Genomic DNA, 18,320 nt, shown 5'->3' with positions numbered 1-18,320 from the left:
TAATGGTACATTACAGGCTTACCTCTTCGTCTTTCGATTTAGTTCATTCCGTCTTATTAGAAGTACTTGGTGTGAGTAAGGAACTCAATACACCTCCTTTAGTACTCTTCGTACTTTCTTTTTCTTTTTTTTAAGCTCTGCAGTAATCGGATCAGTTATCAGAAATCGTTCTTGTATACAAATATCGTTTTCTGAGTATCGTATAAAGATATAATTATGCAGTTTTACATACCATCTACGCTGGACAAAAGCAGACGCTCACTGCAGGAATACTTATGACTTAACCAATAAAATTGTATTATTTTCTTCGAGAAAATTCGGATAGTATTTTCTCCTTGATATGCCCATTTTATTGAAAGGTGTTTGAAGAAATATTTGAAATCTTTTGCATTACTTTTGGAGTTACATATTAAATACGTATTTTAGTGGAAATCCCCATTTAAAAAAAAATTCTTCCTCCATAACACAACCTGCTCTGCTTTGGTACTCATCAATATATCCCAGACTGTTCGGTCAAGAGATTCTCTTTTTAATGTTATGTATATTTCTTTCTCTATTTCAATCAAGGCGCACGGCAGTATACCAACAACAGGCCTCTGGCTGGAGCACGTCATATGCCTATTTACACGAAAAACTTGGACTTTTCTCGAACATCCATAATTTTGTGTCCTATGACGATAGTACAATCAATATTGGTTCAGTTGCTAAACCATACCAGGTCATGCTTTATATGAAATTTCAATGTTAAATCTCAACCATCTTATAAAATAGGGGGTTGTAAAATGTTCATAAAATCCATCATAAATTTTACCACTCGCTACTGGCACGAGCTCCTCAGTGGCTAAGTGGTTAGCATACGTGCCTTTGGCGTGGGAGACCCGGGTTCGATTCCCGACGGGAGCTCATGTGGTTCGGATTCCACGTTAATCAGTAGGTCCACGTCTCATATAGCCTCGCTGCTGAACGGGACGTTAAACCAAAAATCAACTCAACTCAACTCGCTACTGGCTCATTGAAAGTAATAGTGCAATTCCTGTAAATATGCAAACAAAAATTTAGAACTAATGAAAGGCAAAGCTGCAAGTGAAATGAGCACATCAATATACTCAAAATTTCCCTCTCGTGAGAGTTAGGGGAAAGGGAGAAATGATATGTTGACATTAACTTGTGAAGGCAAATATGAAATTTTGGCGTCCGTCTTGTAAACATGGAAAGTTTTAGATCTGAGTCATTCAGGAACACTAATTCTAACATATACAGTAGAATATTTCCTGTAAAAGAAGAATGATAAATTACACACAGATGTAGGGATTTGGTATAAGTAAAGATAAAACTTCTAAAATATCAACTTTACCAACTCATGGCGATCGTAGTGATATTGTATATTGGGTTGCTGAGTTATTGTCACTGGAAACCAATAAACACTTGCAAAGTAGTCTCTATAAATGAGAATATCTTGAACTTGTCTAGAAAAGCAGGAATGTATCATTCGCCATTATCACTATTTAAGACGAACAAATTATCTTTCTGCGTCTTTAGGTACTAGATACATTATAAACGCTTTCCAAAAAGTAGTGATATTCCACTGAAAGCATGAATGTTAGACATAGAGTGATGTTCTTGTACAATAATCACTTTGTTCGATATATATAATCTGAAACGACACGAATTTCTAGATACTGAAAATTGATAATCGGAATATTAAATTTGCAATTTTAGTACTGAGAACAGCTTGACATGGAAATGCTTCTCGATATTATGGTATATAGAACTTGTTTGAAGCTTAAAAGTTCCAAATTTTATTTTCCAATTTTAGGATTTCAATAAAAAAAATCATTTCAAAATATTTACACAGAATCGTTCAATTCCAGAAATCGGAAACGCTGTCAAGTTTTTATTGAAATTCTAAAATTGGAAAATAAAATTTGCAACATTTGTGCTGTTAACAAGTTCTATATAATATTTTCTTAAAAGGCTTTTGCCTTTCCAAGTTGTTCTCAGCACTAAACTTGCAAATTTCAATATTCGATTTTCGTATTTCAATAGAAATTTTCATAAATTCAGATCTCTGTTGTTTTCCGGGCCGAACGAAATTTTTAACGAGTAGTTTCCACATTTATGATTTTGTGGGGAACATCTTTCTGGGGTTACTTAAATGGAAGGGAAAAAATAAGATACATATTGTCCATTTCTCCGTTTCTACCCAGAAAGTTCCATCAAATTTTCATCTGACATTCCGTCTCACATGTTAGTACTGTGTTATATCAGATACGTGACATGTGATAAGATTCATTGCTGTTCTCCGCTCATGTTCTTTTTGTGTTCATCTATTTCCTTACCGTATCAATATAGTCTCTAAAATGTTCACATCCCTGTATAGCGACATTTTTCTTGAGTTCATTATTTTTTCTTCATTCTTTATATCTAGTTAGCACGGAGTTTCAATCAATGTTTAGTGCCTCGATGATTCTTTCATCTACGAAACTTCTTTTCATTCATTATATTGCCATTCTTATTTTCTATCATACTTGTATTTTCTATATTCAGATAGATTCTAATTCATTTATCTTTATGATACATTCGTTTGCACTTCCGACCACACTTTCTCTCTTCACGTCTACTGTTGTTAGTCCTCCTAGCTTGGTTAATTTGCTTTTGTAATTTATTATTAGGTTCCTGAACATCAGTTTTCCTTCCTCGGTTGTGTTTCCTTATCCTCTTTTTTCCCCTTTGTCTTCAGCATTGCTTTCATAACCCATGGTTTCTTACTTCTGTTCTGATACGTATCATCTAAGGCTTCTACTGCAACTTATGCACAAATCTCGAACTTTTCCCTCATCCACTGACTCCGGTGTCCCTTCTCAATTTACTTGCTTCTAACTTCCAACCGATTTTTTTGATTTGCCATGTTTAAATTTTTAAATGTATAACTTTTTGTATTTTACATATCTGCTGGCTTTATTCATCAACCGAACGTCATCAACAACCAGCATGGTCTGAAATTTCCACTCCAGAAACCCAAGGCAGAACTTTTGTTCTTTTTTTAAATGTTTCGAAACCTATGTCATGATATAATTAATTCAATATTTCCTTTCAACCATTGTGGTAATATTGCCTTCTGCTAGAAGATCTGAGAGTTTCCTGTTGCAAGTAAATTTTGTTTAGGAAAACCAATTAATATGTCTCCTCTCACATTTTTTTCTCATAAGCTGTGTTTCTCCATTCTACAATTTTTGATTTCACAAATGTTAAAATCCTTCGTTAAAATTTACACACTCTTTGTCTATCCATCCATAACTTATCATTATTTTCCATAATTTTTCTCCTCTTCCGTCATGTATAATGCGGTCGTTGCATACCTTGTATTGGTATTAAATTCTTGTCTTTTCTCTTAAATATGATCATCATAACTATATAATGTTTATAAACATTCTACATATGTTAATTTTTTTAATTTTTTGCTCGCCTTCTCAGCACTATTCCCACTGCATTATGCAATTTCACATGATTCAATTAGAAGTAAATTATTGTGTTTCGTCTTAAATTCCCTTCCTTGTGGATGCGTAAATCTGATTCGGCTGACATGCTATACTCTTAGTGAAACTCGTCAATAATTTGGAATATTCATCCACTGGAAAGCAAGTTTTATACCATATTTGGCAATAGTGTGTCTCAAGTTTATATATTTACGCCAAACGTCAATTACATAAGTCAACGTTCCGTGTTAACTGGTCTTAAATGTAGGTAGTTAGCATAGTTCCTGCTTTTGATTATTAATAATAGGTAGTATTTTTTATTACTGTTTTGGCAAGAAAATTCAAGTTTTCCTAGCAGTGCTCTAGTAGCACTTAAACTTCATTTGACTATTTTTTTTTTAATACTATGACACATGATATTTGAGGTAAGTTAAGAACGTGAGGAATTTACTACAGTGAGTGTCGACTGGACCTAGGTCGACTAGACGGTCGACTGGATCAGAATGTGGTCTAAGAATCTTTAGAAAATAAATACATTACTTTCGTCCTATTCATAAGATTAAGGGTTCATAAGAAATAGTGAAAATTAACAAGACCAAATTTCATACAACTTCAAATCAAAGGCGCTTTTGGGGCCGCGGTGGCTCAGTGGTAGGACGTTCACCTCTGGTCCTAGGGGTCTCGGGTTCAAACCCTGCTCCCGCCAAGTGAACTTTGTGGTGGACAAACACCTTGTGCGTGGGTTTTCTCGGGGTTCTCCCGTTTCCTTCCACTTTCTTCATTCCACCATTTCATCCATCTCTCATCATCACCGTCTCCTTTAGCCTAACCGGCATAACCGTGGGACGTAAAACTAAAAAATTTCATTTCATTTTCATTTTCAAAGGCGCTTTCTACAATATCATTTTCACCAACAAGTTTCAGTTTCTTTAGTGCTAATGACATCGTATATTCTGCTCTTTGAATTATTCTTTTTATATTTTTCTTTTACTACTTTTCGTTTTTTGCTACTTCAGTTTCTTATACTCACAATTTTATATTTTTATGAGTTTAAATCGACTCCGTCTACGATTGTACAAATCGGTTTATTTAAAAGCACACAACCAATTTTTTTAATATATGAGTTATATATGAATGCACAAAATAGTTCTTACTTTGAAAAATACAGTAATGTACTATCAAATATTACGTAATGTAAAAATTAGGAAAAAGAAAGACCTACCTTTACAACTGACCTAAAGTGCGAGTGGACATGAGGAAATCACATACATAGATAACTTCCTTTGTTCGAAATCCTGTGCGTCAGTGGTTTTAAGTTTACTTAGTTTAATAGAACTTTTTCTTCTTGTATTTATGTTTTTTTGTTAATTTCCTTATGGAATCTTCTCAACGTCGTCTTCAAGATTATAGTGACTACCAGAATTTGCGTCCTCTCCTCGAAATGCATTTTTTAAATGGGTAAAATTGTAATATAGGTGATTGACTCTGAATTCTTTCTTTAATTCATATTTTAGTATTATTATTATTAGTTCGTTTCGAAGGATGACCATAAATATTATTAATATACCATATGCATGTTTCTAATTTTAATTTCATTATTAAAAATATATTTTGACATTTAATTGTTCCTTTCAGTTTTATTGTTCCTCTGAAGAAACTGTCCCCTGAAGGATGTATGGTAACAATAATTCAATTTCCAGTTAGTGCATCGGAATTTGATCCTATTTCTTACATTAAGCTAGCAGCATTGACTGTAGATTGTTTGCACAATTTGAACATTCCATGCACAGGATATATAAGTGTGTTCGACTTAGATGGATTCACGATATCACATAGCCTAAAATTTTCTATTTCGCTGATGACTAAATTTATTACGTGTTTCTTGGTGAGTATTATTATTATTATTATTATTATTATTATTATTATTATTATTATTATTATTATTATTATTATTATTATTATTATTATTATTGGTTGATTTGAAGTTTTACTTTAATTGATTTATTGGTTAAAGTTTATTGAGGATATCAACTACGAGGATATTTTTCCCGTCGCGATAAGACCAATGGCCGACACAAATTCTACATTAAAATCTCACACTAAGAATTCGAAAAAATGCAATCAAACGCAAGAAAACAAACAAAAAACATTAAAAATTAAAACAGAAATCACAAAAATGATAAAGGAGTATATAACACAGTGGCGTATTTAGGGGGGTAGCTTCCGGGCTTAAGCCCCCCCGAAATCTTACTTAGTATAGTAAAGTAAATGAAAGTAAAGTATCTTGCAGAATTTTCACATTTCCAGGCAAAGCTTCCCCCCCGAAAGTTAGCAAAGCCCCTCCCGAAACAAAATCGTAAATACGCCACTGATATAACATAATATAAAATATATCCCAAAGAAACGATTAGAAAGAAATACAATAAAAGAAACTCATAACAGGAAAAACCTTAATAGGAAATTCATCAGAAGACGTTAACCATTCTGATCTTACGAATAAAAGTGAGAATAACATCACTGAAGACAGCATTATCCACAAAAAAATATAATGCCGAAACCTTGTCTGAGGTCTGAGTATTCTGGACATTCTAGAGGAATGGGCCAAATATTTAATGGAACGGTACATCCTTACCAATGTAACCGGTTAGCGACACATGAAATACAAATGAGTGAGATGAGTGTAACTGATACGCGAGCGTGTAAAAATCTCGGAGAGTAGTATGATGTATGCCAATTCTACAAAATAAGTTTTACTGCCTGGAATTTTATTTTCGTTGGCCTGATTCCAATCCAATTACCAGTGAGAGTATAGTCCTCCAACAAAGTAATTATAGTCGTCCGAGTATGAAAGACAATGCTTCAGTGCAATCTCACCCAATGTGACGTTTTTAACTGCTGTGTCAGCACGCTCGCTTCCCTTAATGGCGTTGTGCGCCGGCACACTGCAGAAAATAGCGACATAGTTTTGCTGCTATAGATTATGGCATTTGTCAAGAAAAGCTGAAACAATACATGAATGAGAGAAAACTTAATTGTTGTCAGCTCTGTAGGAAATACTGAACATAGGCGATGCAGAACAAATTCCGGACTATCTTTCTATGAAAAAATCACGGCAAATATTTAATATAATTTTCACTTTTCGACTAATCTGTATAAAATATCTACATAATATTAAAGTTCGAGCTTAGCCAAAGTTTGAATTTAGATTATATGTGTCAATGTGTGTGAGAAGTAGTTTTGTTTCTGTAAAGTAGTATTTTTTTGCAATCTATAGTATTTGCTTTCGTTTTCCAGAAAGCTTACCCAGATAGATACAGGGGAGTATTTATCATTAACACAAATCCAGTATTACTGACATTTCTCAACATATTTCGAAAATTGCTGCCACAAAAGATTGGTGAAAGGGTAAGTTACCTTTGGCATTTCTTACGTTTATAGCGAACATAGTCCTCATTGACTATATTTAAATAACTTCAACAAATTGTTGTTCTCATTGTATATAGATCGCCAAATGCTAATGTATAAAATAAATAGTTCTTGCAATAGTCTATACAAGTTAAGGCAAGTAGGATAGGGGCATCTTTTCGACATTCACAAATATTCATGAGTGTCGATATTTCTGACATTTTAGCAGTTCCTAATGCACGTTTTAAAAAAATGGATACACCCTTTTTTTTCCGCATACTAATGACACATAATGTATGCAGGTGCGGCCGGAGGTTGTATAAAGAACATGACACATAATAAATTGGTTTCCGGTTAAAAGAAATGTTAATTGGATAAGCAGAATACAGAAAAAACCTTTTCGGAAATAAAATATGCAGATCACACACGTAGAACAAGGTAATTCATTAATATGCAGCACATGTAACGCGGCAGCTGCTGCTGGTCGTTGGTATGAGTGAAAGAAAGCAGTGGAAACTTCCAGATCTTTTTTCTAAGCTTATTATTGTTGGAATAGAGGAAAGAACACTCTCGAAACTTCTGGAAAGATTTCTTGTATTATACTTGTTTATTTTTATATGGAAAAGGGACATATTGTAATTGTCTGGAGTATAAGGGGGACGGAACTCTTTGGTTTTAATCGGGAATTGATTGCGGATTTTCCGGCATTGAAAAATGATATGACTCGGTGTACTTTTATGGAATTATAACTTGACTAAGATATAGTATAATGTAATATGTAGGGAATTAACATTAATGATTGCACTGGGACTCGAATTAGTATTCTCCCACTTGGAGAACCGTACGCTAAATATTTTGCTTGCAGTGCGAACTTGTTACTTATACATAACTATGAATTGTGTATGACATAACAGGTATATATAAATTATATTGTATAGAAAGTTAGCAGAATGCGCCTCGGGAATCGAACCAGAGCTTTTCCACGTGAAAAGCCGTACGACAAACATTTTGCTTAGCAGATGTTGTTACTTATATGTAGCTATGAATTGTGTAAGACGTATAACTGGTATTTAGAAAGTATATGGTAAGAATTATTATTATTATTGTTGTAAACTGTTGTGTTTTGTTTCATAAACGCTAGTGTAACAATGAGGTTATATGGCGACAGAACGTTTAACGTTACCGCAGATTGAACTTAAGGGTTTTTCATGTTGAAAGCTAAGGCAATAAAAAGAGACCCGAGATTGTTTGAAATGTAGTAGTGAAGTTAAAAGGGAAACTTTATACTTATATTTTGTAATTGGAAATCGTAATACAGCAAATAATTAATTTTTAATTCTTTTATTGTTTTTAGGTGGTGAAGGAAATAAAAAATTTTAATAGAAACACTGGAGAACAAACCTTATTTTCCTGAATTGTTTGTTGCGGAGTTTTTTTTTTAGTGAAAAGGAGTTATAGATTGGTTTTAAAATATGGATTTATTGACACCGTTGGATCTTAGTTGTATGAAATATCGAAAATATTGGATAATGTGTGATATGAATATTGAATACTGAAATATCGACATAAAAGTTATTATAAGTGTTACATTCAACGAATATACTGGCTAGACTAAAGGAGACGGTGATGATGAGAAATTAATGAATATGGTGGAATGAAGAAAGTGGGAAGAAGCAGGAGAACCACGACAAAAACCCACGCACATAGTGTTTGTGCACCAAAAAGCTAACTTGAAACAAGCTGGGATTGAATTAAGGACCCCATGCACCAGAGGTGAACACTGTATTGCGTACCCACCATAGCTTTTTCTATGTATTATATTTGGATGGATAAAAGTACGCATGTATAAGTTGGTGGAACGAGAATGTAGGTGGAAACGGGAGAACTTCACAGACAATGTTTAAACTAGAAAATACACTTTGATTGAGGGAAAGCATTTTGTTTTAGAAGTGACTTTTTTATGATCAGCGCTATTTAATGTTTATGAACGAGGAAAGAAACTGTAGCAGTTATTGGAGAATTATACTTTTGAAACTCTTTATACAAAATTATGTGTTTATATAACTTCATACATACTAGTAAAGAAGATATATGATGTACATTAAGGACGATTTTGACATTATTTAAACAGTGTAGGTAACGACTCTTAAGGCAATACAAGAGACGGACAATTATTTGACAGCGCAGATTAGTTTTATATGCAGATGGAAACAATTGCTTTAAATAAGAGATAGCACTTTGAACGTATAGTTTGGTTAAAATTGCTTTACTTTAGAACTCATAACATTAAGTACAAGGTAACCAACACCATTGGCGATAACTATTAGCAGGACTGTGAACGATGGGAATTAGCGTGTTGGAGAGTCAGATACATTTTGCGTATATAATAATAATGAGCATGAATATTTAACTTTGGCACCTAGAAGATTATGCAACCGACAAGTTAAAAATGCTTTGAAGATTGCATATTATATTCACAGACAGTCTGATACGATTTTGTATTTTACTTGAAGTATGATGAATGTTTGTTTGAACTAAAAGGGTATTTTATTTATAGATCTTGTTTGTAACTTAGAAAAAACAAGAAAATATTCTTGTAATGGTGTTACGACCGCCAGAAACGAAATAATAGCTAACATGTCCTTTTTACAGTTGAAATAGATATCTGCCAATATTAAACTTTAATAAAAATTATTCTGAATTTCAAGAATTTTAAACTTTATTGTAATTGTTACAAAATGCATAAGAAAATAGTATTTTAATGTTTTAGTTGTCTGCATATAGAGTATATATATATATATAGTTGTGAGCGAATACATGGCATACAGTTATAACATATTAGAAGTGTTGTTCTCAAGAAATTAGATTTTCCTAAACCTTAAAGAGATTATATTGTGCAGTTTGCACTTACTGAGTTAAATTTGGTCATTTAAGACGAACTGTGGTTTTGCTCTTTTACCCAATGCAATTATATTGGATTGAAATACGGAGGTTACTGTTTGGAATTTTAGTTACTGTTTTGCTGGTTTTCACGAGCGATTTCGGAGGGCTGTTATTAAAAGTGGAATTTGAACCATTACTAATGCTTGTAACGAGAAAGTATATCTATTGAGAAGTGTGGATTTTCTTTGACGCAGATGAGAAGTAGCCCGTGTGTAAGACAGCTTGACGAAAACGAATGTTTGCACAACGAATTGAATTACTATTGCTTACAACAAGATTTATTTTAACTGTACCTGGGACTTTTGATTGATAAGTAAATTAGTAAATTATGTTTAAAGCGGTGTTGAGATTTATTTTGTATTAGGTTATCGACTACTGTTTGGATTATTTTTAATTTATGTTTTATATAACAACAAGGTTATAAAGAACAATATAACAGTAATATGGGTTTTGAATCACAATAGGGACAACTTTAATGCAGTTGCTGTGTATATGAACTGTTATGGAACATTAATCACTATTGCAGTTGCTGTGTTAGGTAGCATTTTTTTTATATTATAACTGCAAGAGAACTGTATTATAAGACTACCTAACACATGTAAATAATAGTTAGAGCTAAAATACTGAATTACTGGCAACTGAATTGTCAGTGAGAGTAATGTATTTTTAAAGAAATAAACAGATATTAGAAAAAAAATAATCTTAGTTGTTTGTATGCTATATGAAGACACTATTGTTTAAGAAGCAGTGCATTAAAAGAAAAAATAATTGTTTTCGAAGAATATGGTAGGAAACTGAAAATATTTAATACTTTATTTTAGATTTTTAGAAACATTACCAACGTAAGTAAATGATGAACTATTGTCGATTGAACGGGAATCACTGAGGTTGATACCTTGTGTTTAGTTTATGATATGAAGACTTTAACATTCTTGTTTATACAGTTACTTTTAAATGAAAACAACTTATAATCTTATATGCAGAATGGATTGAATTAGGGGCGTACCTACGTGAGGGATTCATTGGATGCGGACCACATTTAAAACTCTATAACCCAACAAACATGTCAACACCTTTTTAAGAGAATTATGGTTGCAGTAGGAGAGAAATAGGCTATGTGATATACTGTAGAAAAGTCGATGTTACAGTACCCCTGTACTCTTTCTTTTTTTATAAAAAGAAGTTAGTGTACTCTTTTGCTGAGAATATAAATGACAATATTGTAAAATTACATGTTGTTTTATTGCAAGTAGAATAATGTTACTTCAATAATGCTTACTCGCCAAATTTCACAAGTTTCGTGGATACGAGTTTCTTCTTTTCTGGCTTGAGAGCAAAGCGAAAACACTTATTTTGGCATGTAGATATGAGTTTCTGCTTTTTTTCTGGCTTGAGAGCAATGAGAAAACATTTTGTTCTGGCATGAGTCTTATATACTCATCTACTCGAGACATTTTACAAGTAGGCAACGTTGAATGGTTAATGATTGCAAAAAATGTTGAATATGAAGAAAGTGGTAGGAAATGGAGAACCCCGAGAATATCCACAGGGTGTTGTCCATCACAAATTGTCACGGTCTTGGGATTGAACTAGGGATCCTCGTGCCAGATGGGTGCACTCTACCAATGGATCAAACTGTTTCCATTTAAAGAAGTATTCCGTACAGTGATAATTATGAATGTTGTCTAATATTTTTCTTGTAGGTTTTCGTGCTCATGTTGTTAAATAAAACATTTTTTCTACTAACATTACAATGGACAAATGATGAAAGCGAATATGTATAAGAAATAATAAAATATTAAATGGTCGTATAAAATAATCTCTAATATTAAAAGTTAAATAAAATTGAATTACTCGCACACAACTCGTATTCAAAAATCAATACATAAACGTTTCATCCACACCTGTATCGCCCTCCTATAATGCAACTAGATAGCTCGTCCGTTTATTATACACCGTTTAAGTTGAATGCTTGTTCCGATGAAATTTCAAAAAAGTATTAACAGTCCAGATAAAGAAACATTTCGTCTTTTGAAAGTTCATGTATCGTTAATTTTAATACCAACAGATGTTTCGTGAAGTTGTTGTTGTCCACCAGCCCCACTACCCATGGAATTTTTGTCCATCACAATTGCACATGTTCTGAGATTAAACCATGTAAAACCATTTTGCAAACACTACCTGGTTCACTTTTCCAGTTTTAGCTACTGGCATAAGCATACAAACTCATCACCTGAGAAAAATAATCGTTATATTTGATGGTCAATCTCAACCATGGATAGTCTCAGCTTGAAAACAGAGGCTGTTTTCCTTAATTCTTTTGCACGGTGGGAGTTTTCAAGTTTATTTCACCTCAGTATGTTTTTATTTTCTTCATTATGTTTAAAGTTTTACATTAAATTTTAAAAAAGGTTCCAGCGAAAACATTTATTCCAACAAAAGTCTACCTAGGTTCGATTCCCGGCGGGAGCTCATGTGGTTCGGATTCCACGTTAATCAGTAGGTTCACGTCTCATATAGCCTCGCTGATGAAAAGAGACGTTAAACTCAAATCAAATCAAGTCCAACAAGAGTCTTATACAAAAAATCTAATGGCCTTATAATTTTGAATTCATGTGTATAAAGCTGTAAAATTAAAACTGTAATCCGTGCACCATAGATAGTTCTTGAAATCTATCATTCTGGTCTTCTTAAACATTAGTCCAAAAAGAACAAAAATAAAATTCATGTAACCTTTGTATCACATAGTATACTAAGAATCTCAAACAATCATTAATACTACTGTGGAATTATAAAATATTCTTCATCGCCTTCAAAATCCTTCACCTCTGGCACATGATGAATCCATGGTTCGATCTTAGCCCGCCAAGGCATAGAAATCGTATTATTATTCAATTCAAAATCTTTTGTTGTTGTAAAATTCTATCGAGGAAGTTGAGGTTTTAATATACAACGACAATCGTACCTGTTATACTATATATTATGAAACATGATAGCTTCCTTACTCTGAAGAACGTCCTTTAAGTTAAGGGATAAGCGAATTAAGCCAATAAATGAATGCTGTAGGAAATGGAAGTACTAGGAGAAAAAAGGTGTTGTCCACCACAAAGTTCATTTGGTCGGTTTTAAATCACGACCATCAAAATGTCGTTCTACCACTGAGTCATAGTGCTCTCCCCATATCCGAGTATACCTCACTGTGGGTCTACAAGTTTCAAGAGGTTACCATACAATGTTTATTATCAGGATCAATAAAAGTAAAGCGTCTGCAGTGTGTGTCAATTCATTATACGTAGGATTTCTAGTGGTTGTCTAACAAAAGGGTTGTGTTTGATTTTCAAGTCCAAGGTAATTATTCACAAAAGTACAATCTTGTCCTTTTACTATATAAAATGGAATAAGTATTTCAAGTTATCATCATACTAAGAAGAAGTATTTTCCTGTATATTTCTATGCATTTCATAGACATTTTATCCTTTACCTCAAAGTATTGAGCTCTCTAAGCTTTATTCTTTTAAAAAGCATATACCAAGTAAGGGTCTGCACATCCTGAAATTTGTTGGAGGGTGGATTTTGCACTAACAGTCACTGCGTTTAAGCATTATTGAAGTAACATTATTCTACTTGCAATAAAACAACATGTAATTTTACAATATTGTCATTTATATTCTCAGCAAAAGAGTACACTAACTTCTTTTTATAAAAAAAGAAAGAGTACAGGGGTACTGTAACATCGACTTTTCTACAGTATATCACATAGCCTATTTCTCTCCTACTGCAACCATAATTCTCTTAAAAAGGTGTTGACATGTTTGTTGGGTTATAGAGTTTTAAATGTGGTCCGCATCCAATGAATCCCTCGCGTAGGTACGCCCTTAATTCAATCCATTCTGCATATAAGATTATAAGTTGTTTTCATTTAAAAGTAACTGTATAAACAAGAATGTTAAAGTCTTCATATCATAAACTAAACACAAGGTATCAACCTCAGTGATTCCCGTTCAATCGACAATAGTTCATCATTTACTTACGTTGGTAATGTTTCTAAAAATCTAAAATAAAGTATTAAATATTTTCAGTTTCCTACCATATTCTTCGAAAACAATTATTTTTTCTTTTAATGCACTGCTTCTTAAACACTAGTGTCTTCATATAGCATACAAACAACTAAGATTATTTTTTTTCTAATATCAGTTTATTTCTTTAAAAATACATTACTCTCACTGACAATTCAGTTGCCAGTAATTCAGTATTTTAGCTCTAACTATTATTTACATGTGTTAGGTAGTCTTATAATACAGTTCTCTTGCAGTTACAATATAAAAAAAAATGCTACCTAACACAGCAACTGCAATAGTGATTAATGTTCCATAACTGTTCATATACACAGCAACTGCATTAAAGTTGTCCCTATTGTGATTCAAAACCCATATTACTGTTATATTGTTCTTTATAACCTTGTTGTTATATAAAACATAAATTAAAAATAATCCAAACAGTAGTCGATAACCTAATACAAAATAAATCTCAACACCGCTTTAAACATAATTTACTAATTTACTTATCAATCAAAAGTCCCAGGTACAGTTAAAATAAATCTTGTTGTAAGCAATAGTAATTCAATTCGTTGTGCAAACATTCGTTTTCGTCAAGCTGTCTTACACACGGGCTACTTCTCATCTGCGTCAAAGAAAATCCACACTTCTCAATAGATATACTTTCTCGTTACAAGCATTAGTAATGGTTCAAATTCCACTTTTAATAACAGCCCTCCGAAATCGCTCGTGAAAACCAGCAAAACAGTAACTAAAATTCCAAACAGTAACCTCCGTATTTCAATCCAATATAATTGCATTGGGTAAAAGAGCAAAACCACAGTTCGTCTTAAATGACCAAATTTAACTCAGTAAGTGCAAACTGCACAATATAATCTCTTTAAGGTTTAGGAAAATCTAATTTCTTGAGAACAACACTTCTAATATGTTATAACTGTATGCCATGTATTCGCTCACAACTATATATATATATATACTCTATATGCAGACAACTAAAACATTAAAATACTATTTTCTTATGCATTTTGTAACAATTACAATAAAGTTTAAAATTCTTGAAATTCAGAATAATTTTTATTAAAGTTTAATATTGGCAGATATCTATTTCAACTGTAAAAAGGACATGTTAGCTATTATTTCGTTTCTGGCGGTCGTAACACCATTACAAGAATATTTTCTTGTTTTTTCTAAGTTACAAACAAGATCTATAAATAAAATACCCTTTTAGTTCAAACAAACATTCATCATACTTCAAGTAAAATACAAAATCGTATCAGACTGTCTGTGAATATAATATGCAATCTTCAAAGCATTTTTAACTTGTCGGTTGCATAATCTTCTAGGTGCCAAAGTTAAATATTCATGCTCATTATTATTATATACGCAAAATGTATCTGACTCTCCAACACGCTAATTCCCATCGTTCACAGTCCTGCTAATAGTTATCGCCAATGGTGTTGGTTACCTTGTACTTAATGTTATGAGTTCTAAAGTAAAGCAATTTTAACCAAACTATACGTTCAAAGTGCTATCTCTTATTTAAAGCAATTGTTTCCATCTGCATATAAAACTAATCTGCGCTGTCAAATAATTGTCCGTCTCTTGTATTGCCTTAAGAGTCGTTACCTACACTGTTTAAATAATGTCAAAATCGTCCTTAATGTACATCATATATCTTCTTTACTAGTATGTATGAAGTTATATAAACACATAATTTTGTATAAAGAGTTTCAAAAGTATAATTCTCCAATAACTGCTACAGTTTCTTTCCTCGTTCATAAACATTAAATAGCGCTGATCATAAAAAAGTCACTTCTAAAACAAAATGCTTTCCCTCAATCAAAGTGTATTTTCTAGTTTAAACATTGTCTGTGAAGTTCTCCCGTTTCCACCTACATTCTCGTTCCACCAACTTATACATGCGTACTTTTATCCATCCAAATATAATACATAGAAAAAGCTATGGTGGGTACGCAATACAGTGTTCACCTCTGGTGCATGGGGTCCTTAATTCAATCGCAGCTTGTTTCAAGTTAGCTTTTTGGTGCACAAACACTATGTGCGTGGGTTTTTGTCGTGGTTCTCCTGCTTCTTCCCACTTTCTTCATTCCACCATATTCATTAATTTCTCATCATCACCGTCTCCTTTAGTCTAGCCAGTATATTCGTTGAATGTAACACTTATAATAACTTTTATGTCGATATTTCAGTATTCAATATTCATATCACACATTATCCAATATTTTCGATATTTCATACAACTAAGATCCAACGGTGTCAATAAATCCATATTTTAAAACCAATCTATAACTCCTTTTCACTAAAAAAAAAACTCCGCAACAAACAATTCAGGAAAATAAGGTTTGTTCTCCAGTGTTTCTATTAAAATTTTTTATTTCCTTCACCACCTAAAAACAATAAAAGAATTAAAAATTAATTATTTGCTGTATTACGATTTCCAATTACAAAATATAAGTATAAAGTTTCCCTTTTAACTTCACTACTACATTTCAAACAATCTCGGGTCTCTTTTTATTGCCTTAGCTTTCAACATGAAAAACCCTTAAGTTCAATCTGCGGTAACGTTAAACGTTCTGTCGCCATATAACCTCATTGTTACACTAGCGTTTATGAAACAAAACACAACAGTTTACAATAATAATAATAATAATTCTTACCATATACTTTCTAAATACCAGTTATACGTCTTACACAATTCATAGCTACATATAAGTAACAACATCTGCTAAGCAAAATGTTTGTCGTACGGCTTTTCACGTGGAAAGGCTCTGGTTCGATTCCCGGGGCGCATTCTGCTAACTTTCTATACAATATAATTTATATATACCTGTTATGTCATACACAATTCATAGTTATGTATAAGTAACAAGTTCGCACTGCAAGCAAAATATTTAGCGTACGGTTCTCCAAGTGGGAGAATACTAATTCGAGTCCCAGTGCAATCATTAATGTTAATTCCCTACATATTACATTATACTATATCTTAGTCAAGTTATAATTCCATAAAAGTACACCGAGTCATATCATTTTTCAATGCCGGAAAATCCGCAATCAATTCCCGATTAAAACCAAAGAGTTCCGTCCCCCTTATACTCCAGACAATTACAATATGTCCCTTTTCCATATAAAAATAAACAAGTATAATACAAGAAATCTTTCCAGAAGTTTCGAGAGTGTTCTTTCCTCTATTCCAACAATAATAAGCTTAGAAAAAAGATCTGGAAGTTTCCACTGCTTTCTTTCACTCATACCAACGACCAGCAGCAGCTGCCGCGTTACATGTGCTGCATATTAATGAATTACCTTGTTCTACGTGTGTGATCTGCATATTTTATTTCCGAAAAGGTTTTTTTCTGTATTCTGCTTATCCAATTAACATTTCTTTTAACCGGAAACCAATTTATTATGTGTCATGTTCTTTATACAACCTCCGGCCGCACCTGCATACATTATGTGTCATTAGTATGCGGAAAAAAAGGGTGTATCCATTTTTTTAAAACGTGCATTAGGAACTGCTAAAATGTCAGAAATATCGACACTCATGAATATTTATGAATGTCGAAAAGATGCCCCTATCCTACTAAGGTATGCAAAGTTATAGACAAGGGAAATAATACATTTCCGAAAAAAACTTCAACTTCTGGAGGGAGAACAATAAGAGTAATAGAAAATAACAGGGTATATACACAGGAGAACAAGAACGTTATGCAGATTTAACAGCTGCTTAGAGATCCTCATAAACAACTATATAACACTAGCTAGGTAGATAAAGATTTAGTCACATGTTTGACTGTCTGTCCGTAGATAGAGCAAAAACAATAGCGATTGTATGAAGTTTTCTTGGTATATATATATATATATATATATATGGAATCGATTCACCTTCCCAAGAGTAGTTTCTATTTCAACCTTTATGTCTTTACTAAAATGGAAAGAGGTAGAAATCTACTTCCATTTCCGGTTTTAACGTTGCTCTTCATACAGAAGAAATGGTAAACTATTACAAGAAATCGCTTTGTATTCAGTGTATCCAAGAATAAATTTCAAGTCTAACCCATATATTCCTAGACTCCGACCAACCACACACAAGGTGTGCAGAAGTATTCGCCACAAAAATTGCTGGCAAAAATATACAGATAGAGTAAATGGTTATCATTGCATGATAAATGAAGCCTTTCTCCCAACTGTAACCCCCTTAACTTGGATGAGGTTCCATTGTTCGAAGCTTGACCAATATTTTTTTTAAATCTTAAAAAATAATATTTCAAATTATGTATTTCACGCATACAAGAAATAGATAAATATAAATTTCTCATTGTTTCTGCTACCGTGAATGTCAGAATTGTAGTTGGTCTGAGTCAATTATCAAGTCATATAGAGCAGATTTAGGGCAGGGTAGCACTGATGAGTCGTACAATAA

The 18,320-nt window shown here is 32.8% G+C and overlaps 1 protein-coding gene across 3 annotated transcripts in view; it reads left to right on the top strand.

The window, feature by feature from the left end:
• LOC145693303 (retinol-binding protein pinta-like) overlaps positions 1 to 18,320 on the top strand; it is a 128,349-nt gene that overhangs the window by 92,556 nt on the left and 17,473 nt on the right. For all 3 annotated transcript variants that reach the window (XM_081769167.1, XM_081769166.1, XM_081769165.1), the window contains 2 exons: positions 5,112 to 5,361; positions 6,771 to 6,881. In XM_081769167.1, coding sequence (XP_081625293.1) covers positions 5,112 to 5,361; positions 6,771 to 6,881 — 361 coding nt within the window. The remainder of the gene's footprint in view (positions 1 to 5,111; positions 5,362 to 6,770; positions 6,882 to 18,320) is intronic.

Source organism: Thermobia domestica, chromosome 8 (genome assembly GCF_964235325.1).
Source record: "Thermobia domestica chromosome 8, izTheDome1.hap1.1, whole genome shotgun sequence".
Classification (NCBI taxonomy): domain Eukaryota; kingdom Metazoa; phylum Arthropoda; class Insecta; order Zygentoma; family Lepismatidae; genus Thermobia; species Thermobia domestica.
The sequence above is the reverse complement of the archived record's forward strand: the minus strand, read 5'-3'. Positions and strand labels throughout refer to the sequence as shown.